Source organism: Hypomesus transpacificus, unplaced genomic scaffold (assembly GCF_021917145.1).
Source record: "Hypomesus transpacificus isolate Combined female unplaced genomic scaffold, fHypTra1 scaffold_116, whole genome shotgun sequence".
NCBI classification, from domain to species: Eukaryota; Metazoa; Chordata; class Actinopteri; order Osmeriformes; family Osmeridae; genus Hypomesus; species Hypomesus transpacificus.
Genome location: NW_025813700.1, coordinates 617,513 through 634,423, shown reverse-complemented (window position 1 = coordinate 634,423; position 16,911 = coordinate 617,513). Strand labels below are relative to the sequence as shown.

The 16,911-nt window shown below is 47.0% G+C and overlaps 1 protein-coding gene across 3 annotated transcripts; it reads right to left on the bottom strand.

Moving 5' to 3' along the window:
- Nucleotides 1–544: 544 nt before the first annotated feature.
- On the bottom strand, nt 545–15,152 carry stag2a (stromal antigen 2a). 3 transcript variants are annotated; one of them, XM_047050461.1, is made up of 34 exons: nt 14,902–15,152; nt 13,467–13,591; nt 13,284–13,362; nt 12,939–13,091; nt 12,748–12,844; nt 12,557–12,633; nt 12,252–12,456; nt 11,915–12,066; nt 11,739–11,812; nt 11,141–11,264; nt 10,525–10,623; nt 10,355–10,434; nt 10,005–10,109; nt 9,709–9,817; nt 9,306–9,423; nt 8,878–8,981; nt 8,660–8,752; nt 8,459–8,548; nt 8,153–8,356; nt 6,683–6,753; nt 6,294–6,381; nt 6,107–6,187; nt 5,896–5,988; nt 5,136–5,310; nt 4,645–4,784; nt 4,444–4,545; nt 4,143–4,291; nt 3,877–4,005; nt 3,527–3,735; nt 2,998–3,313; nt 2,706–2,816; nt 2,453–2,579; nt 2,250–2,327; nt 545–2,072 (listed from the first exon to the last, which is right to left on the bottom strand). In XM_047050461.1, exons 2-34 carry the CDS (start codon nt 13,508–13,510, stop codon nt 2,049–2,051), a joined length of 3,900 nt encoding a protein of 1,299 aa, XP_046906417.1. In that variant the 5' UTR covers nt 13,511–13,591; nt 14,902–15,152; the 3' UTR covers nt 545–2,048. The 3 variants fall into 3 exon arrangements, with proteins under 3 accessions (XP_046906417.1, XP_046906414.1, XP_046906415.1); XM_047050458.1 differs by having other exon boundaries at nt 10,005–10,112; nt 14,902–15,151; XM_047050459.1 differs by lacking the exon at nt 14,902–15,152 and adding an exon at nt 14,787–14,895 and having other exon boundaries at nt 10,005–10,112.
- Between the last annotated feature and the right edge of the window lie 1,759 nt (nt 15,153–16,911).

The window sequence follows — 16,911 nt, the reverse complement described above, 5'->3', positions numbered from 1 at the left end:
GAATGCACAGGGTCAAAGAATGTAGTTGAATCCTAGTGCATCGTGGGACCCAGAGTAAACACGTCTCCCCTGTAGAATTACACGGATGACCTACATTTTAATCCATCACATTTCAATACGATATTCATTTGCGATTTTCTGCGAGTCATATTTCAAATAATACTTTAGTGTGACTTCTTTGTTCTTGCCAAACTGCAGTGTGATGGCTTAAGCCAAGGCAGGTGTTTTATATTTAAATTATCTTCCACTGTCAATAAAATAAAGGCTACTGAGGCACATTTTCGATCAAGCAACTAAAGTATAAATCATAAGAATTGAAATCTTGGGGGGCAGTGATCCACTTGTGAATTGTCACCAGCATTCATAAACCATGTATTGGAATGGCAGGTCACCAGGCTTTTGTCCTTGTATCAAAATATTCTGCAGCATTTACCGACTATACCTGACACAACTCACGTGGGTTACAGCTTTCAGCCTTAGACATGGCTTAGTTTGCACATTCTGCTGTGCTGTCAATATTAACGTGACTCCAACTGTATCATCACACAATTGCAGGGGGTTTATTTTGTTCAAAAAGTTACTGTCTCCAGACATAAATACAAACCATAAATGTTACAGTGGACACTTTGTAAATAGAATAAAAAACACAAATGTATATACACTTGAATATATATAATATATGTATGTGTATACATATACATGTATGTATGCACACACTTTCTCTCAGCAGTTCAACGCAGTGACAATAGAAAGGAAATGACCTTATGCAGTCTAATTTAAGTGAAACATCAATGGGATATAATTACTTACTCTTTCCTGTCTAACATTACTACAGTCTAAATAATGAAAATATTATATCTCTTTCTGGTTTGTAGTTCTGCATTTAGACTTCGGTGAAACATTTCTGTTTTTGACAATGGAGATGATTTCTCACCGGTTTCAAGCTGCCGTGGCTGTATAAAACTATAATTTTTACACAATCAATGATTTATCTTAATACTCTAGAAATGCCTGTTGGTAATTAGCTAACTGACCTAATGTACACAGAGGGAAAGAAACACATTAGTTGGGTGGATGATTTCAACCAGTTTACATTCTATTGAACCTTGCCTTAGCTGGAATTCAAATCAACTAAATACAAAATGAGCACCGATTCACAATATATAACACAATATATGTTTATACCTATAATATATAATTATATAAATATATATATATATATATATATATATATAATATATTATGATAGCTTATCCAATGTCTATAATGGTGTATTTTTGAAACTATAACAACTTCTCAGACATTACACAGTGGTACCACAGTGAATAGTCTTTTATACAAACCCTCTGCAAACATTCGTACCACTCTTCAAAAGCTACATAGCATTCAAATCAAACAATTAAAGTGATTAATAATCATAATTATGCCTATCAAATGAGTCATTTTGGCAACTTGGGCATGATCAGTTTAACAAGAGGTCTTAATTATAACACTGGCAACAGAAACTAACTGCAGGCCACATTCAATGTAACACACCGGCAATTCCAATACAAAGGTTAATTTCTGTACTCTGTGTAATAACATGATTATAAAGTATCGATTTACATCTGATTGTCATTACAAAATATCTATAAATCAAAGTTTTCTATAAGTTATAAAAGCAGAACAGAGAAACCTCTACAAAATACCATGACAGAGAGAGAATTCTGAGATCCTTATGTTTCATATTTGCAGATAGGCCTTCTAGCAATATGAAGACATTTCACATTTTCTCTTACTGTATATATATATGCTCTATATAATATGGCTGCATGCCATGCCAGATTTTTTAAATTTCATATCAGCTGTTATGTATTTACATAAGCCTTTCCAAATATTGACAATGGTAAAGGTCAAATTCAAAACATGTTGTCATATGGGCATCCACTACCATCTCATGTAGTCCCATGGGTAAATCTTGAACTAAATTCTCTACAGAGAATACTTCTAGTCTTCAAAAAAATGTGGGTGACACAAGGCGTCCTCCTCGAAGATCTACCCAAACCAGTTTAGAACATTGAAACATTGAGGACCTAGAGGAAGAGAAACTAGTTTTTAGTATTCATGTTCTGTACAAATGGGAAGATACATTCAGGACCTGCACTGACACTGCTATCAGACACTCCCATTACCAGGCAGTACTTTGTATTCAAGCTTCAAATGAACCATCTCTAGATCATGAACGCTCAAAACAATAACCTAATACCAACCGAATCATCCATGATAGAAGATGGATCAAAATAGTCAGGCTTCAGTTCCGATCTCTCCCTGCGATTCTTGGATGGTGGCTGTTTAGAAGAGAACCACAGATCCGTTACAGAACTCATATCTAAACGGTATTACAGTGAGAAATGGTTTCATTCTAAAAACCTATCACGAAAAACAGATACATCGCCAAGTATGTCACGTTTACCAGATCGATATCCATGGTGTCGAAATCCATGCCCTCGTTGAGGTCTTCCAAGCGATCCTCGGACGACATCATCACATCCTCGACTATCGGCTCTTCGTCGTCCTCCATGAGTCCCGACCCTCGCCGGCTGGGGTTTCCCCAGAAGGAAAACCAGAGACCAGCTATTAGAGGACGTTCGACACCTAGACATACGCGTCTGCTACGCATGGGAGAGGGGGGGAGAGGGGGGAGGGGAAAGCGCAGCGTTTCTTACATGGCATGCTGCATGTGGCTCCTCATCTTGGCGTACTGCACGCTGGCACGCTCCTGTTGCTGCCGGGCCTCCACTTGCTGCCTCTGTGCCAGCATCCAAGTGACCTGGGTGCTGGGGACAGAGTAACAGCTCGTTCATACTTGTATTATCCCCCCCCCCCCCCCCCCCCCTTCCCCTGATTCATCTTGTGTATGTCACAAGGGCTGTTTAGAGGGAGGGGCTAGCGTGTGTAATGTGACGCATGCATTTAACGCAGGGAGTTCAAGACTTTGTTAGTGTTGTGCTTCAGTACTTGTAGTCCATGGGGGCTTGGTGATGGTGCTGCGGGAGGGGCGTGGCCTGGTGCAGGTGGGGCGTGGCCTGGTGCGGGTGGGGCGTGGCCTGGTGCGGGTGGGGCGTGGCCTGGTGCGGGTGGGGCGTGGCCTGGTGCGGCTGCGGTTCCGACGTCATGGCGTACACGCCCACGTAGCTGTCGTCCGTCGCCCTCAGCTTCTTGGGGTCCCTCAGGACGGTGGAGGTGAGGTGGGCGGAGGGCATCATGCCCGGCGTCTGCGCTCCCTGCTCGCGGTTCAGCCACACGGCGTCCGTGCTGCTGCAGCTGGTCTCTTCTGCCGAAGGAGGGAAAACGTAGGGTTAAATGGTACAGGAAAAGCCTTACGGGAAATTCATTGGGTTAAATGGGACAGGAATAATCTCTACGGGAACTTCATTGGATTAAAAGGTACAGGAAAAAAGCTAGACGGGCACTTCATTTGTATTCATGAGAAAGCTCTTGGAAGAATGTCAAACGCCGCCGTCGCCGACAACGTGAAGTCCTTCACCTTCTGGCAGTTTCCGCTTGCCGGTGCTGGCTGGCTTGGCCTTCTTGCTCCTGACCGTGGAGCCGCGGCTGCTGATGCCGCTGATGACCGACATGGTGTCGTCGTCTCCTCCGGCCTGGAGGGAGTTCCTGTAGGAGATGAGGGGGAGCCAGCAGTCCTCCCGCTGCAGAGCCATCTGGAAGGTCATGAACCGCTCCAGGTACAGGTGACTGCGGGGAAAAAGACCCCCCCGCGGAGGGGGAACAACAGCTTGAACGTTGCGTTATCAAGGTTTCCGGCTCTGGGAAGGTCTCGGCTGCTCCTATGACATACAGATGAATGTCACTGGGTCCTTTGTTGGGAGTACTTACACAGTTTTCTTGTCCTGCCGGAGCAGTTTGGAGGAGAACTCGCTCAGGATGTCCAGAAAGGCGAGGTTGAGAGGTGGGTTTCCCTCTCCCTGAGGACTGGGCTCCTTGAAGGCAAACTCGATGCCATCCCTGAGCAGGGAAGGAGACGTGTTTGGTAACAAGATGGCCGACGTATCAATCCACGTAGTAATCCACTATAATATTAGCGGCGGTCGAAAACCCCCTTTGTTTACATGACAGTTAGGCCTTTGGCTGCTCCAGCTTACTTGTGTAACATGGCTATGGCCTCCCTGGTCTTGAGTTGATCCAGGCCAAAGGTCAGGGAGAACCGTCGGGCCAGCTCTTTCATGACGCAGAATGAGGACGAGGAGCGGTCGAAGTTGCACCCGAGATCTGACAACATCTCGTTGAACAACTGGAAGACAAAAGCATGAACCCTTTCAACTGAATCCATAAAAATAAAAAATTAATATGGACAAATATTCTTTTAAATATACACTTGTCTGTTTTCCCCTCAGATGTCTCGTGGATGAGCTTTGTAGTTTGAAGGGCCGAGGATCGTCTTACCTGCTGCAAACTCAGAATGAGTGTCTTGGCACACTGGATTTTATCAATTTGTCTTGTTTTAGCCATGGTCTCCTTAATGATATCTCCATAATCATTGTAATACTGCGGAATGAAAATATATAAAAACAACAAACTTTAATGGAAAAATATGAACAGGACTGATTCACTCAAGGAAACTTGGGAAAGGGGGAAAATACCTACCCTCATGTACTGCTTAAATATGTCTGCTCCAGTGTTCATCTCCACCACGTTGTAAATGATCAGCTTGCAGTAGGCCGCCAGCAAGTTTCGCCTTTTATGCAACGCCTCGATCTTACTGGCCTCGTCATCTTGCTGCCCATCTGCAAACAAACAAACAAACATTACGTAAGCGTGACAACGCTTGTGGTTATGGCGATTCCAGCCACCCCCCCCCCATCCTCCCGGCTGGTCGGCAATGTCGGGAACAGTCTGTCTGAACAGGTCAGATGGCTGAGCGGTTAGAGAATCGGGCTATTAATCAGAAGGTTGATGGTTCGATTCCCGGCAGTGAAAAATTACGTTGTGTCCTTGGGCAAGGCACTTCACCCTACTTGCCTCGGTGGAGAATGACCCTGTACTTACTGTAAGTCGCTCTGGATAAGAGCGTCTGCTAAATATCAAATGGATCCCGGCTGGTCGGCCATGTCGGGGACCCGTCCGCGGGCTCTGACCTGTGCTGTTGTTGTCCTCGTCCTGGTCGATGAAGACGTGGTCCAGGATGAAGCTGAGCAGCTCCGCCTGGAGGGAGGAGTCGGGCGTGTAGATCAGGCTCTCCAGCTGCTCGCGGCCCGACGACACGATCTGGTGGCTGAAGATCATCAGGGCGTCACACAGGATGGTGAAGGCCTGGGAAACAAGCAAGCAGAATGCCTCAGCAACCCTCACGGGGGAGGGGGAAAACAAGCGCCGGAGGGAGTATTGTTTTTCGTTGGAGACGGGGATGGATCTCGGAGGTCCCCCCAAGGAGATGGATCCCCAAAGGCAGGACATGCGAGTCCTCTAGAGCAGTGGTTCTCAACCCTGGTCCTCAGGGACCCCCTGTCCTGCATGTTTTAGATGTTTCCCTGCTCCAACACAACTGATTCAAATAAAAGGGTCGTTATCTAGCTCTGTAGAAGCCTAGTAACGAACATGCATTTGAATCAGGTGTGTTGGAGCAGGGAAACATCTGAAACAAGCAGGACAGGGGGTCCCTGAGGACCAGGGTTGAGAACCACTGCTCTAGAGTGTAAGGGAGTCAAGTGGCTGAGCGGCGAGGGAATCGGGCTAGTAATCAGAAGGTTGCCAGTTCGATTCCCGGTGGTGCCAAATGACGTTGTGTCACCCCTACTTGCCTCGGGGGGGAATGTCCCTGTACTTACTGTAAGTCGCTCTGGATGAGATAAGAGCGTCGGCGAAATGACTAAATGTAAATGTCTAGAGAGGACCCACCTGCTCTTTGACCGTGGTGTTGACGCTGGTCAGGTAGCGCTGACACATTAGGCAGAACGCCCTCATCTGCTTCCTCAGGGTCGCCATATCCCCCTGGGATAAAGACACAGTCAGGCCACGTAGACAGGTGACAGGTTTCGATTCAGCCCCGTCGTCGTGTGTCGCCACACGTGGAGGGAAAGGAAGGAGGGGGACCCGGGTTGGGGGTTACCTTTTTGGAGCTGCCCTCGGAGACCTTGGCGAGGTGCCACAAGATGATGTAGTGTGTGCACTGCATCGCGTGGATGACAATCTGTGTGGGGGGGGGGGGGGTGGTTGGGGATCAGACACGTTAGGGACAGCTGGAACGAGAGAGCGTCACAAACTATGCCGGTCGGGTCAGGCTTCGGGGGTTGTACCTGCTCGGGCATGTCCCCGTTCTGGAGACCCGTGTTGAGGAGTTTATAATTGCTGGCGAATAAGTCCCATTGAGAGAGGTCGTGCGCGCTGTGGGAGGAGAGAGACGAGAGAGAGAGACAGAGAGAGAGAGAGAGACAGAGAGAGACAGAGAGAGAAAGAGAGAGAGAGAGACAGAGAGACAGAGAGAGAAAGAGAGAGAGAGAGACACAGAGAGACACAGAGAGAGAGAGAGACACACAGAGAGAGAGAGGGCGAGACAGACAGACAGAGAGAGAGAGAGACACAGAGGGAGAGAGAGAGAGAGAGACATGGGTTAAATCAGGGTGTGACAGCTGGACGGGGTGTGACAGCTGGACGAGAGCAACTGCCTCGAGGCTCGTGGTCTTACTTGTGGAACGCGGTGATTCTCTTCAGCGTGGACAGAACCTGGTACGCATCATCTTCATCTGGCTCCTCCCCCTGGAAACAACAACGAAACAAAAGAATGGCATCACTAACGATGCGATTCACTCCCAGTCTAAATCTGTCTGTCACTTCCTAACGATGCGATTCACTCCCAGTCTAAATCTGTCTGTCACTTCCTAACGATGCGATTCACTCCCAGTCTAAATCTGTCTGTCACTTCCTAACGATGCGATTCACTCCCAGTCTAAATCTGTCTGTCACTTCCTAACGATGCGATTCACTCCCAGTCTAAATCTGTCTGTCACTTCCTAACGATGCGATTCACTCCCAGTCTAAATCTGTCTGTCACTTCCTAACGATGCGATTCACTCCCAGTCTAAATCTGTCTGTCACTTCCTAACGATGCGATTCACTCCCAGTCTAAATCTGTCTGTCACTTCCTAACGATGCGATTCACTCCCAGTCTAAATCTGTCTGTCACTTCCTAACGATGCGATTCACTCCCAGTCTAAATCTGTCTGTCACTTCCTAACGATGCGATTCACTCCCAGTCTAAATCTGTCTGTCACTTCCTAACGATGCGATTCACTCCCAGTCTAAATCTGTCTGTCACTTCCTAACGATGCGATTCACTCCCAGTCTAAATCTGACTGTCACTTCCTAACGATGCGATTCACTCCCAGTCTAAATCTGTCTGTCACTTCCTAAAGATGCGATTCACTCCCAGTCTAAATCTGTCTGTCAATTCCTAACGATGCGATTCACTCCCAGTCTAAATCTGTCTGTCACTTCCTAACGATGCGATTCACTCCCAGTCTAAATCTGTCTGTCACTTCCTAACGATGCGATTCACTCCCAGTCTAAATCTGTCTGTCACTTCCTAACGATGCGATTCACTCCCAGTCTAAATCTGTCTGTCACTTCCTAACGATGCGATTCACTCCCAATCTAAATCTGTCTGTCACTTCCTAACGATGCGATTCACTCCCAGTCTAAATCTGTCACTTCCTAACGATGCGATTCACTCCCAGTCTAAATCTGTCTGTCACTTCCTAACGATGCGATTCACTCCCAGTCTAAATCTGTCTGTCACTTCCTAACGATGCGATTCACTCCCAGTCTAAATCTGTCTGTCACTTCCTAACGATGCGATTCACTCCCAGTCTAAATCTGTCTGTCACTTCCTAACGATGCGATTCACTCCCAATCTAAATCTGTCTGTCACTTCCTAACGATGCGATTCACTCCCAGTCTAAATCTGTCTGTCACTTCCTAACGATGCGATTCACTCCCAGTCTAAATCTGTCTGTCACTTCCTAACGATGCGATTCACTCCCAGTCTAAATCTGTCTGTCACTTCCTAACGATGCGATTCACTCCCAGTCTAAATCTGTCTGTCACTTCCTAACCCGAGCAAAAGACTGAGACGATCGTCTCATCCCCTCAGCCTAACCTCTTGCAGAAAGTCCTCCAGGAGCCTGTTGAACTTGTCCACCAGCTCGTCCAGCAGCTGGGAGCGGGCGATGTCCACCTTGTTGAAGATGGTGAACTCCTCGTTGCAGAGGGCGTGGTAGGTCATGGAGCAGGCCTCCAGCACGTCCGTCTCCGTGTGCTTCTCCACCACCTCCCGGATCTGCCGCATCAGAGACTCCAAGTGCTTCGCGCGCACGCACACGCACACACAGTAAGATACAGTTTGCAATAAATAAATGATTTCCAATGCAACGACTTTTCCTCACAAATCCCCATTTTGGTTCACCTTTTCTAATCGACCGGTGGTATAGATTTCCAGGTCAAAGAACTGCGGTAGCTGGAGTAAATTGGTAACTTTTTCCGCGTCAACCGAGTACTGTGAGGAGATTTAAGAATAAGAACAAGCAAGAGTTTAATTGAGTGTCAGGGGGTCGAAGCAAACTTGGCCAACTTGGATAATTGGACAAAGGAGTATGTAAACGGACACCTTGGCCAACAACAGAGGCAAAGCCACGGCAAAAATCTCGGTGATTTTCGTCCGGTCATCCAGTTGAGTCTTCTTCTCCTTGGCGGTCAAGACCTTTGGGAACGATTCAGAAAAGCCCGATAAAAAAGTCTGGAAACGCTTAAGAGATGTGAAGGAACGCCAGCCCCCCGAGGGGAGGACCCTGTGCAGGAGCTGTGGGGTTTGGCAGGAGGACTCACCCTCTTCCCGGTCCCTCGGCCCACAGGAGGGTGGCACTCGCAGGCCTGGCGTATGGCACAGAGCATGAGCTCTATCAGGGCTGTCTCCTGGCGGTCTGTCAGGGCTGAAATACAGATGGATCCATGGAAATAGGAGGGGGGAGACAGGTGGATGAATGGGAGAGATATGTAGATAAATGAGACATAAGATAGGGAGAGAGATATGTAGATAAATGAGACATAAGATAGGGAGAGAGATAGACAGAGTGGCATCAAACGTGGATTGTCTGAGGCGGATTGTGAGCGGGGGAGAAGCGCCGGGCTTCCCCTCCCCCTCCTTCCCCGGCATGGGCTCACCCCCCCTCCTTCCTCCCCCCCCCCCTCCCCTCCCCCCCCCCCCTCCACCTCCCCTCCTCCCCCCCCCTCCCCCTCCCCCCCCCCCTGCTCACCCTCCTCCCCCGGCATGGGCTCGTCCAGCAGCAGGCTGATCATGCTCTCCCAGTCCTTGAGCAGCTCGGCAGCATACTCCCACAGGCTGTCCACCAGGTAGGCCCCGTGCTCGTGGAGCTGCAACACAGGTGGAGCCGCCAGGGCCCTCGTCAGTCCAGTCATGTCCACCCGGAGGGCACCCGGAAGCAGCTGTTCGTTACTTGTGGTGGTCCCTGTGAAAACCGATCGCACTGGCCCCGATTTTCCCGAATTGGGTCCGGTCAACGAAACGTTACGCCGTACTTACTGGAGGCACTTTTTTTTGCGCGTCACATTGGATCAAAGCGTCCGCTAAAATCGATCACACGTCACGCGAGTCCCACCACCGTCCCAATCGGACAAAGGTCGGCTGCGGAGACCCACCTCGCTCTCCAGGAAGAAGAAGACGGTGGTCTTGATGAGGCCGCCGTTGTGGCTCTGCCTCCCCCTCCTGGGCAGCCCCTCCTCCTCCGGGCCCCGGTGGCTGAAGAGCCTGCGAACGACAAACCCAACCTCCCATCAGTGTCAATCGTCCTCGGGGTGTCGCCCCTCTCCTTCCCTAAAAAGGGGGGGGGGGGGGGGGGGGGGGTTCCTCCTCCACTTCCACGGCCAGGGGGACTGGGAGGGGAGGCTAGTGGAGAGTCCAGGGCCCCACGCTCGGACGCCTCGATCAGACTCACTTCTTGTAGAGGAACTCCCCGGTGGCCACGGCCAGCGGCCTGTGAGCCGAGTAGACCAGGTGGTACACGCTCTCGCAGTCCTCTGCCGTGAGCACCTCGTCGCTGCTGCTGCGGGGGGGGGGAGGGAGGGAGGGGGGGAGGGAGAAACAGCACACATTCTCAGTGGGACAAGCTGAGGATGAAAAGTGCGGTTTTAAAATGATTTTTTATTTTATTTTGGGGCGATAAAACGACAAAGGCATGCTACTTCGAGGGCTCCGAAAACGATCGTCTTCGAACGATAAGACGAGAGCGTACTCTCGTCAAATGGGAAAGGACCGTTTTCTCTCAAAAAAGACAGGGATACTCACTGCAAGACCAAGGTCAACAGCTTAATGGCTTGGACGGCGACGTCATACTCCTTGTCCAGAGTCATGGACACGATGCGATCCTGTCAACGACAGCGGCGTTAATATGTGGACGCTGGACGGGCCCGGGCCGGCCACAGCGCTCCGGGGTCAGAGAGCGCTCTCCGGCTCACCTTGAAGCGGCTGGTGAACAGCTCCAGGCGCGTGTTGAGCTCCCGGTTGTAGTACAGGCCCTGGAGGGCCGTCAGACACTTCAGCCTCACCTCACCTTGCTGCCGGAGAGAGAGACAGAGACAGAGAGAGAGAGGGAGGGGGGGGAGAGAGAGAGGGGGAGAGAGAGAGAGAGAGAGAGAGAGAGAGAGGGAGGGAGGGGGGGAGAGAGAGAGGGGGAGAGAGAGAGAGAGAGAGAGAGAGAGAGGGGGAGAGGGAGGGGGAGAGAGAGAGAGAGAGAGAGAGAGAGAGAGAGAGAGAGAGAGAGGGGGGGGGGGGGGGGGGGGGAGAGAGAAACAGAGAGAGAGGGGGGGAGAGAGAGAGACAGAGAAAGAGGGGGGAGAGAGAGAGACAGAGAGAGAGAGAGAGAGAGACAGAGACAGAGAGAACCGTGAACGACAACTTTCTCAAAAGTTTGGGGCATTTTCGGCGGGGTTCCCCGCCAAAACGGCCAATGCGTTTGAATTGCGGTCGTTTTGTTTGTTTGTTTTTGGAAAGAACAGATACTGATTGTAAGCTTCACAATATAAAACAATGGACGTATGAGAACTCAGTGGAAACCACGTGATTAGGCTTTACCTTGTCGTGCATCGTCCATCCCACGTACTTCAGATAACTGTCGTTGAGAAATGCGTCGCTGTACATTTTCATCCACACCCCAATCTCCTCGATGCAGATTGCCCGGATGTCAGCTATGGCATCGCTGATGAAGAGAAAAGAGGCTTGACAAATACATTTGTCAAAAATTCAGTGTTTTACGTTTAGGTCATTTATTAGTGAGCTATAATGTTTATAATCCAATATAAAGCGACACGGAGGCATCATAATGGCCGACTCAATTCCTGTCTAATCTGTAGCCATGTGTGCCCTAAAATAGATTGCCTTTGTTATTGTTGATGTCTCGTCTTTAACACAAGGTGGCGGCCAAGAGCCAAATAACTCAAGCAAGAGCTCCGAGTTTGCACCGAGATTTGAGCAGCTTGCTGACTTGGCCAAGATCGGCTGACTCAGCACCTGAGATCAGTTTCCAAACCAAAACGGGGGGGGGGGGGAACCATGTGGCATCACGGTCGGAACCTTTCCTCAAGACCAAACACGATTCTAAAGACGGTTTTGGCCCCCAAAAAATCACGACCAACACATTCGGTCGAATGTCAAAACACGCTCCAAAACATACCGGTATCGGTGAACAAACACCCCTTTGAATATGGCATTCATCATGTTTTCGATCTCATCCTGATTTTCCTGAAGCTGGAACGAAGCACACGGAAAGCAGGTATTAGAAGGACTATTAAAGCTACGAAGCGTCACCCCCCCCCCCCCCCCTGCGCTGGAGGCCCCCCCCCCCCTCACCTCTTTGCGCTTCTGTAACAGGAGCTCCAGCTTGCCGTTGGCTCGCTTGCCCACCACCTTGTTCCTCTCCGCCTCATACTGCCTCTGGGTGTTGTCCATGTTGATGCTGAGGTTCAGAGCCACGTTCACCAACGCCGTCATCAACTTCATCGCTTCGGGGGGGAGGGGGAGGGAAATAAGAGAAAGAATAAGACATAGTCTACTCCCTAATCCCATTAAACGGAACCCCCGTACGAATACGAAATTAGAAACTTGAATTGTTTCTCGAGAATGACAAGTTTCGAGCCGCGCTTTCCAAAGCAACCGGCGCCGCCTCTCGCCACGGCGGGGGGCTGACCTGCGAGCGTGCTGGTGTGTCGGAAAGCTCGGACCTGGGAGTCGGACAGGCCGGTGAGCAGCGAGATGACCGTGTCCATCATGTACTCGTCGTAGACGATGCTGTACTGGCACTGGCGCACCAGGACGCCGATGAACTCGCCGAAGCTCGACTTGAACTTCTTCCACTGCGGCCCCGCCGTCGTCAGCGGGTAGTCCCCGCTGTCCTGTATTGGGCATCGACACAATTCTGCGTTACACCGTTTGCCGCTCGTGCCCGCCGGCGCACGCCATCTCTCTCGCGGCGTCTGTCGGCGCGGAGCGTACCTCGTCGAACTCCTCCGTCATCTTCCGGATGATCTCGGAGTTCTGCATGTTCCGGAACATCTCGCCGCTGACGGCACCTGCGGAGGGGCAAAACGGTCCCGTCGTTGGCTCGTTCGTCCGTCGCAAAATGGGGGGGATGTTGACCCAAGCGATCTTTGACACCTGAGCCAGGAAACACAAGGAGCACCTACCTTTACAGCCAGAGCACTGGATGAAGAAGTTGATCAAGTCCAGAAGAGCAACGTCCCGGTCATGCTTGTAGGACTCAATCCAGTCATCTACAACGGACTGAGTCATAAATAAATAGATAAATACATCACTTCAGTAGTTAATTAGGAATATGATGAGACGGCGTGATCCAAACAGCCAAGCCTCCACCTACCTGAGTGGCACTTTTTCCCATCTTCACCACCTCAAACAAGGTCATAGTCTCCATCCCATTCTCCTGGTGGTGGCCGTTCACTCGACCCACGCCTTTTCCTCCAGGCCCACCTTTGGCCTTTTCTCCTGGGGCTTTTTTCCCCTTCTTGCCAGCCTGGTAGAAGCATTCGAAAACCATGTTACCAACATTGTAAATGCATGTGACATATGCAAGAGGCCTGGCAGAGTACAACAATAGTCATATGTTATTGGACCTTGTTTGAGCACACAATAGCTTGACGTGTCGCAAAGTCTGGGAATAGGCCCGAAATTAAGCCTCAAATGATGGACTTTTAATCAGACTCACTTTTCCTTTCCATGTCTTTGCATTCTTTCCATCAGGGTCCTCAAGGTCTGTATCAGATGACAACTGTGTATCAGGCTCCCTGTTGAGACAGTTCAAACTTCTTTTGCTTTTGAACTCCATGAAATGCTTTCCCCACCCATGCATAACAATTTGGACATTGAATCGCATTACGACAGTACTCACTGAGGAAACTGGAAATCTGAGTGTAACTCTTGTGCTGCTATCATTTCTTTAACATTTTCTTTTCAGACCCTTGCAAATCAGGATGGATTTCCTCTCCTTAAGATCTGACCGAAGGGATGTTAAACCTTGAGCAAAAGAACACAGACAACTGTTTCATTTGAAAGTAACACTATTGGATATGTTATCGCCATAGTAATTACCACTACACGAATTCAAATTGAATACAAATGTCAAATTCCAAACTCTATAAAAGCATTTGGAGCAGGATGGTGCCGTTACCTTCGATTAACAGGTCAAAGGTCATGGTGGTTGGATAACGGTTCGAATTGTAAATGATCATTTTGGCCCAGATATCACTAAACTGTTTTCGTTTAGCTTTTACGGTGCGATTGAACATCATGGTCACGCACTTGACAGTTACATTGACAAATGAGGTTGTTATGTATTGCATTTTTTTAAAAAACACATTAAAAAGTATTTATTTCCCTCCATTTTGAGGCCTATTCCATATAAGGATACTATACTGCTACGTTCTTAAAATACTCCATCTTTTTTCATTGCCATTGGATAATGTCGGTTGCTTGGCTAGTATGGCTGACGAGATAGCATTGGCAGTGAATTAATTAGCTAGCTAGCGCTACGCTAAAAACAATAGACACTAACGTTAACTAGTTAGCACTCAACTCACTTGAGGTACCTGACAAAACCAGTGTTAGGCTACTAGTAGCTAATATCGATAATATACTTGGAGCTGGTGGTGTTAGACAAAACATGCACATGGCTTATGCAAGTGTTAACGTTACACTAGGTAGCTATATTTTAATGTTTTAAGTATTGTCGTATTGAAATTGTCAGTGTGCACTTGGTACTGTAGCTTCGTTGACCAGCTACCCTTAGCCAACTACCAAATCTTGCTCTTCCGTGTAAACAATTTTTTTGACGCTCTCCATTTTTGACAGCGGGCTGGCTAAACGTCACACAGAATTTCAGAAAGCCAAACCAGTTAAGCTTATTGAAATTGGTTTTTACAAATACTTTTGTCTGTTATTCTTTAAAGCTGTAACATTATATTGATAGATCTCGTATCCATCAAAAATCACTAGACCTTGTCAATAATAATGGACATTGTGTTGACATAAACAAGCAGCAGTATCACTAAACTAGCCAGCAAGCTAACGCGTCAAAGTCGAAGGTGGCTGAGTCGTGCTAGCTGACTAGCTACATTAGTTAGCGAGCTAGCACTAGCTAGGCTAGTTATCATAGCGAGCTAACTTTCGCCTTGCAGGGCAATCACTTATTTTAACCAACGCTCATGCTCACCTGACATACCAGCACCAAGACAGAGCTGTAGAGCTGTTCATCTCTTCCTTAACATACAGTACAGCAACATACAACGACAGATTCCCAGAATCGTATCCGCCATTTTACAACTTACCTCGCTGTTTGAATCAATCCCTTGCTAAAAACATAAATCAAAATGATCCAGATGTTGCAGAAGTTATAACGTTTTTACGTGTACTACTTTGCAAGTCCAACAAATAACATTAATCACTTTTAGAACTAACGTTAGTGCTTTGGGCAATCTTATTCCGTAGAATTCTATAGCTACACTAGAGCTAGCATGGCTCAGTTTGTTGTTTCGATACTAGCTAGCTTGATTTTGTGTAGCACATGCACCACCTGTCGGCAATATTGTACAGTACACTTATTGAAATTACGCATGCACGCAGCTCAACTGGAAGTTTATCCCAGGTAGAGTATTTCAATACTCATCCTAGTTTTCTTTTCATATTAAAATGATAGACTTTTCATGCATTTGTCATGTTTTTATATACGTACGTTCAAACAACTATTTCAGTCTTTTCATACATGTGTTTCACACTAAGGATGGAAAGGGATCTTGGAGGTAGTCTACTTTGTTACCCAACTTTCTGGTGCAGTAATAACAAAGTTTGTGAACGCTTTGGAACTTTAACTGTTGGCCATTCCTTAATGTTTTAATCTAAAATGTGAATTCTGTTTTGTATATTTCTAGCTCAATAAAATCTTTCACAACTCATAAAATTTCAATTGCTTCAATACTGTTTCTAATGTTCTCAGCCGTAAGCTAGTCCATAGTTCAAGAAAATATAATAAACCGTTTTTGAATTCATATTTTAAGGTTAAAAATGATTTTTGTAATGCCCTGTATAGGCTACATAGTGAACTGTCCAACTGTAATTTTAGAGAAACCAATCTTCATCAAAACGCAGTTGTTTTGACATTAGAAACGTGTATACGTCCAAGGATATCAACAGTCATTAGAAAGAGACACATTTTAGGGCAGAAGCTTTAATATACCAATATAAAAATAATATGTACATCAAAGGAAATAACCATTACGTACACACTGCCCAGATCCCTTATCACAAACTGTTCCACAATTTACACACAGGCAGCTTTGAATAAATATTCTACAGTAAACGTAGCTGATAGAAGTTATCAGCAGAATCTGCTGGAATATGGATCTTAGTATAAATATTACTGTAGCTGCATTCCTGATGGATGTATAGTCAATTCCACAGGATAAAAAAACAATTCTAATACATCAAGACCAAAAAAAACATTTACCTAAATATGTTGGCCATTACAGATATGTGCAAATGTGACAATACTTTTAACGTACAGTACTAACACTTTCTGTCAATAATACACACGTTTCCATTGACCAATTTTCTATTGTTACTGTTTTGTCACAACTACAGAATGATAAGTCACATACGATAGTGCCATTTCAACATGCTCCACTTTTGACCTTTATACTAAAACCATCTCATAAGTTAAATAGTGTACATGACCTTACTTTAATGAACATACATAGAAAATCTTTACATTCAAGTTTTTCCATGTCACTCAAGGGAATTTCAATTATTGTATTCTAAAACATACATTGTTAATAATAAAAAATAAATACATAGTTGGAAATATTTCATCTCATCAAGCATTGCTATGGACAAAAGTCTATATTCATTGTACAAGTGTCCCATCCAGTAATCGTGTACAGTCTATTAATTTAGTATATTTAAACAACAGTATTCAAGTAACACCACAAAGATGTCCTGAAAACATTTGACCTATGAATATTCTACAAATAGAACAATAGTGGTGCTTTAAAGTGAGAAGAGGTGTATTCCACAGTGATGCAAAAGAAACATTTTCGAAAAAAACAAAATGCGAACAGGAACATTTGGAGAAAGAACAACCACCGGCACACTATTTACAAAGTCAAAGATCATAAAACCTGAATAACTTCAAAACGAAACAAAAACGTAAGGGACGTAAGTTAAGTACTATGTCGGAGACTCCTTGTAAACAAACAGGACCGAACAGATTGAACACGAGCACAGATGGTGATGGGCGAAGGGACAGCTGTCGTGTACTGCGCATGTGAGAATGAGTATACTCA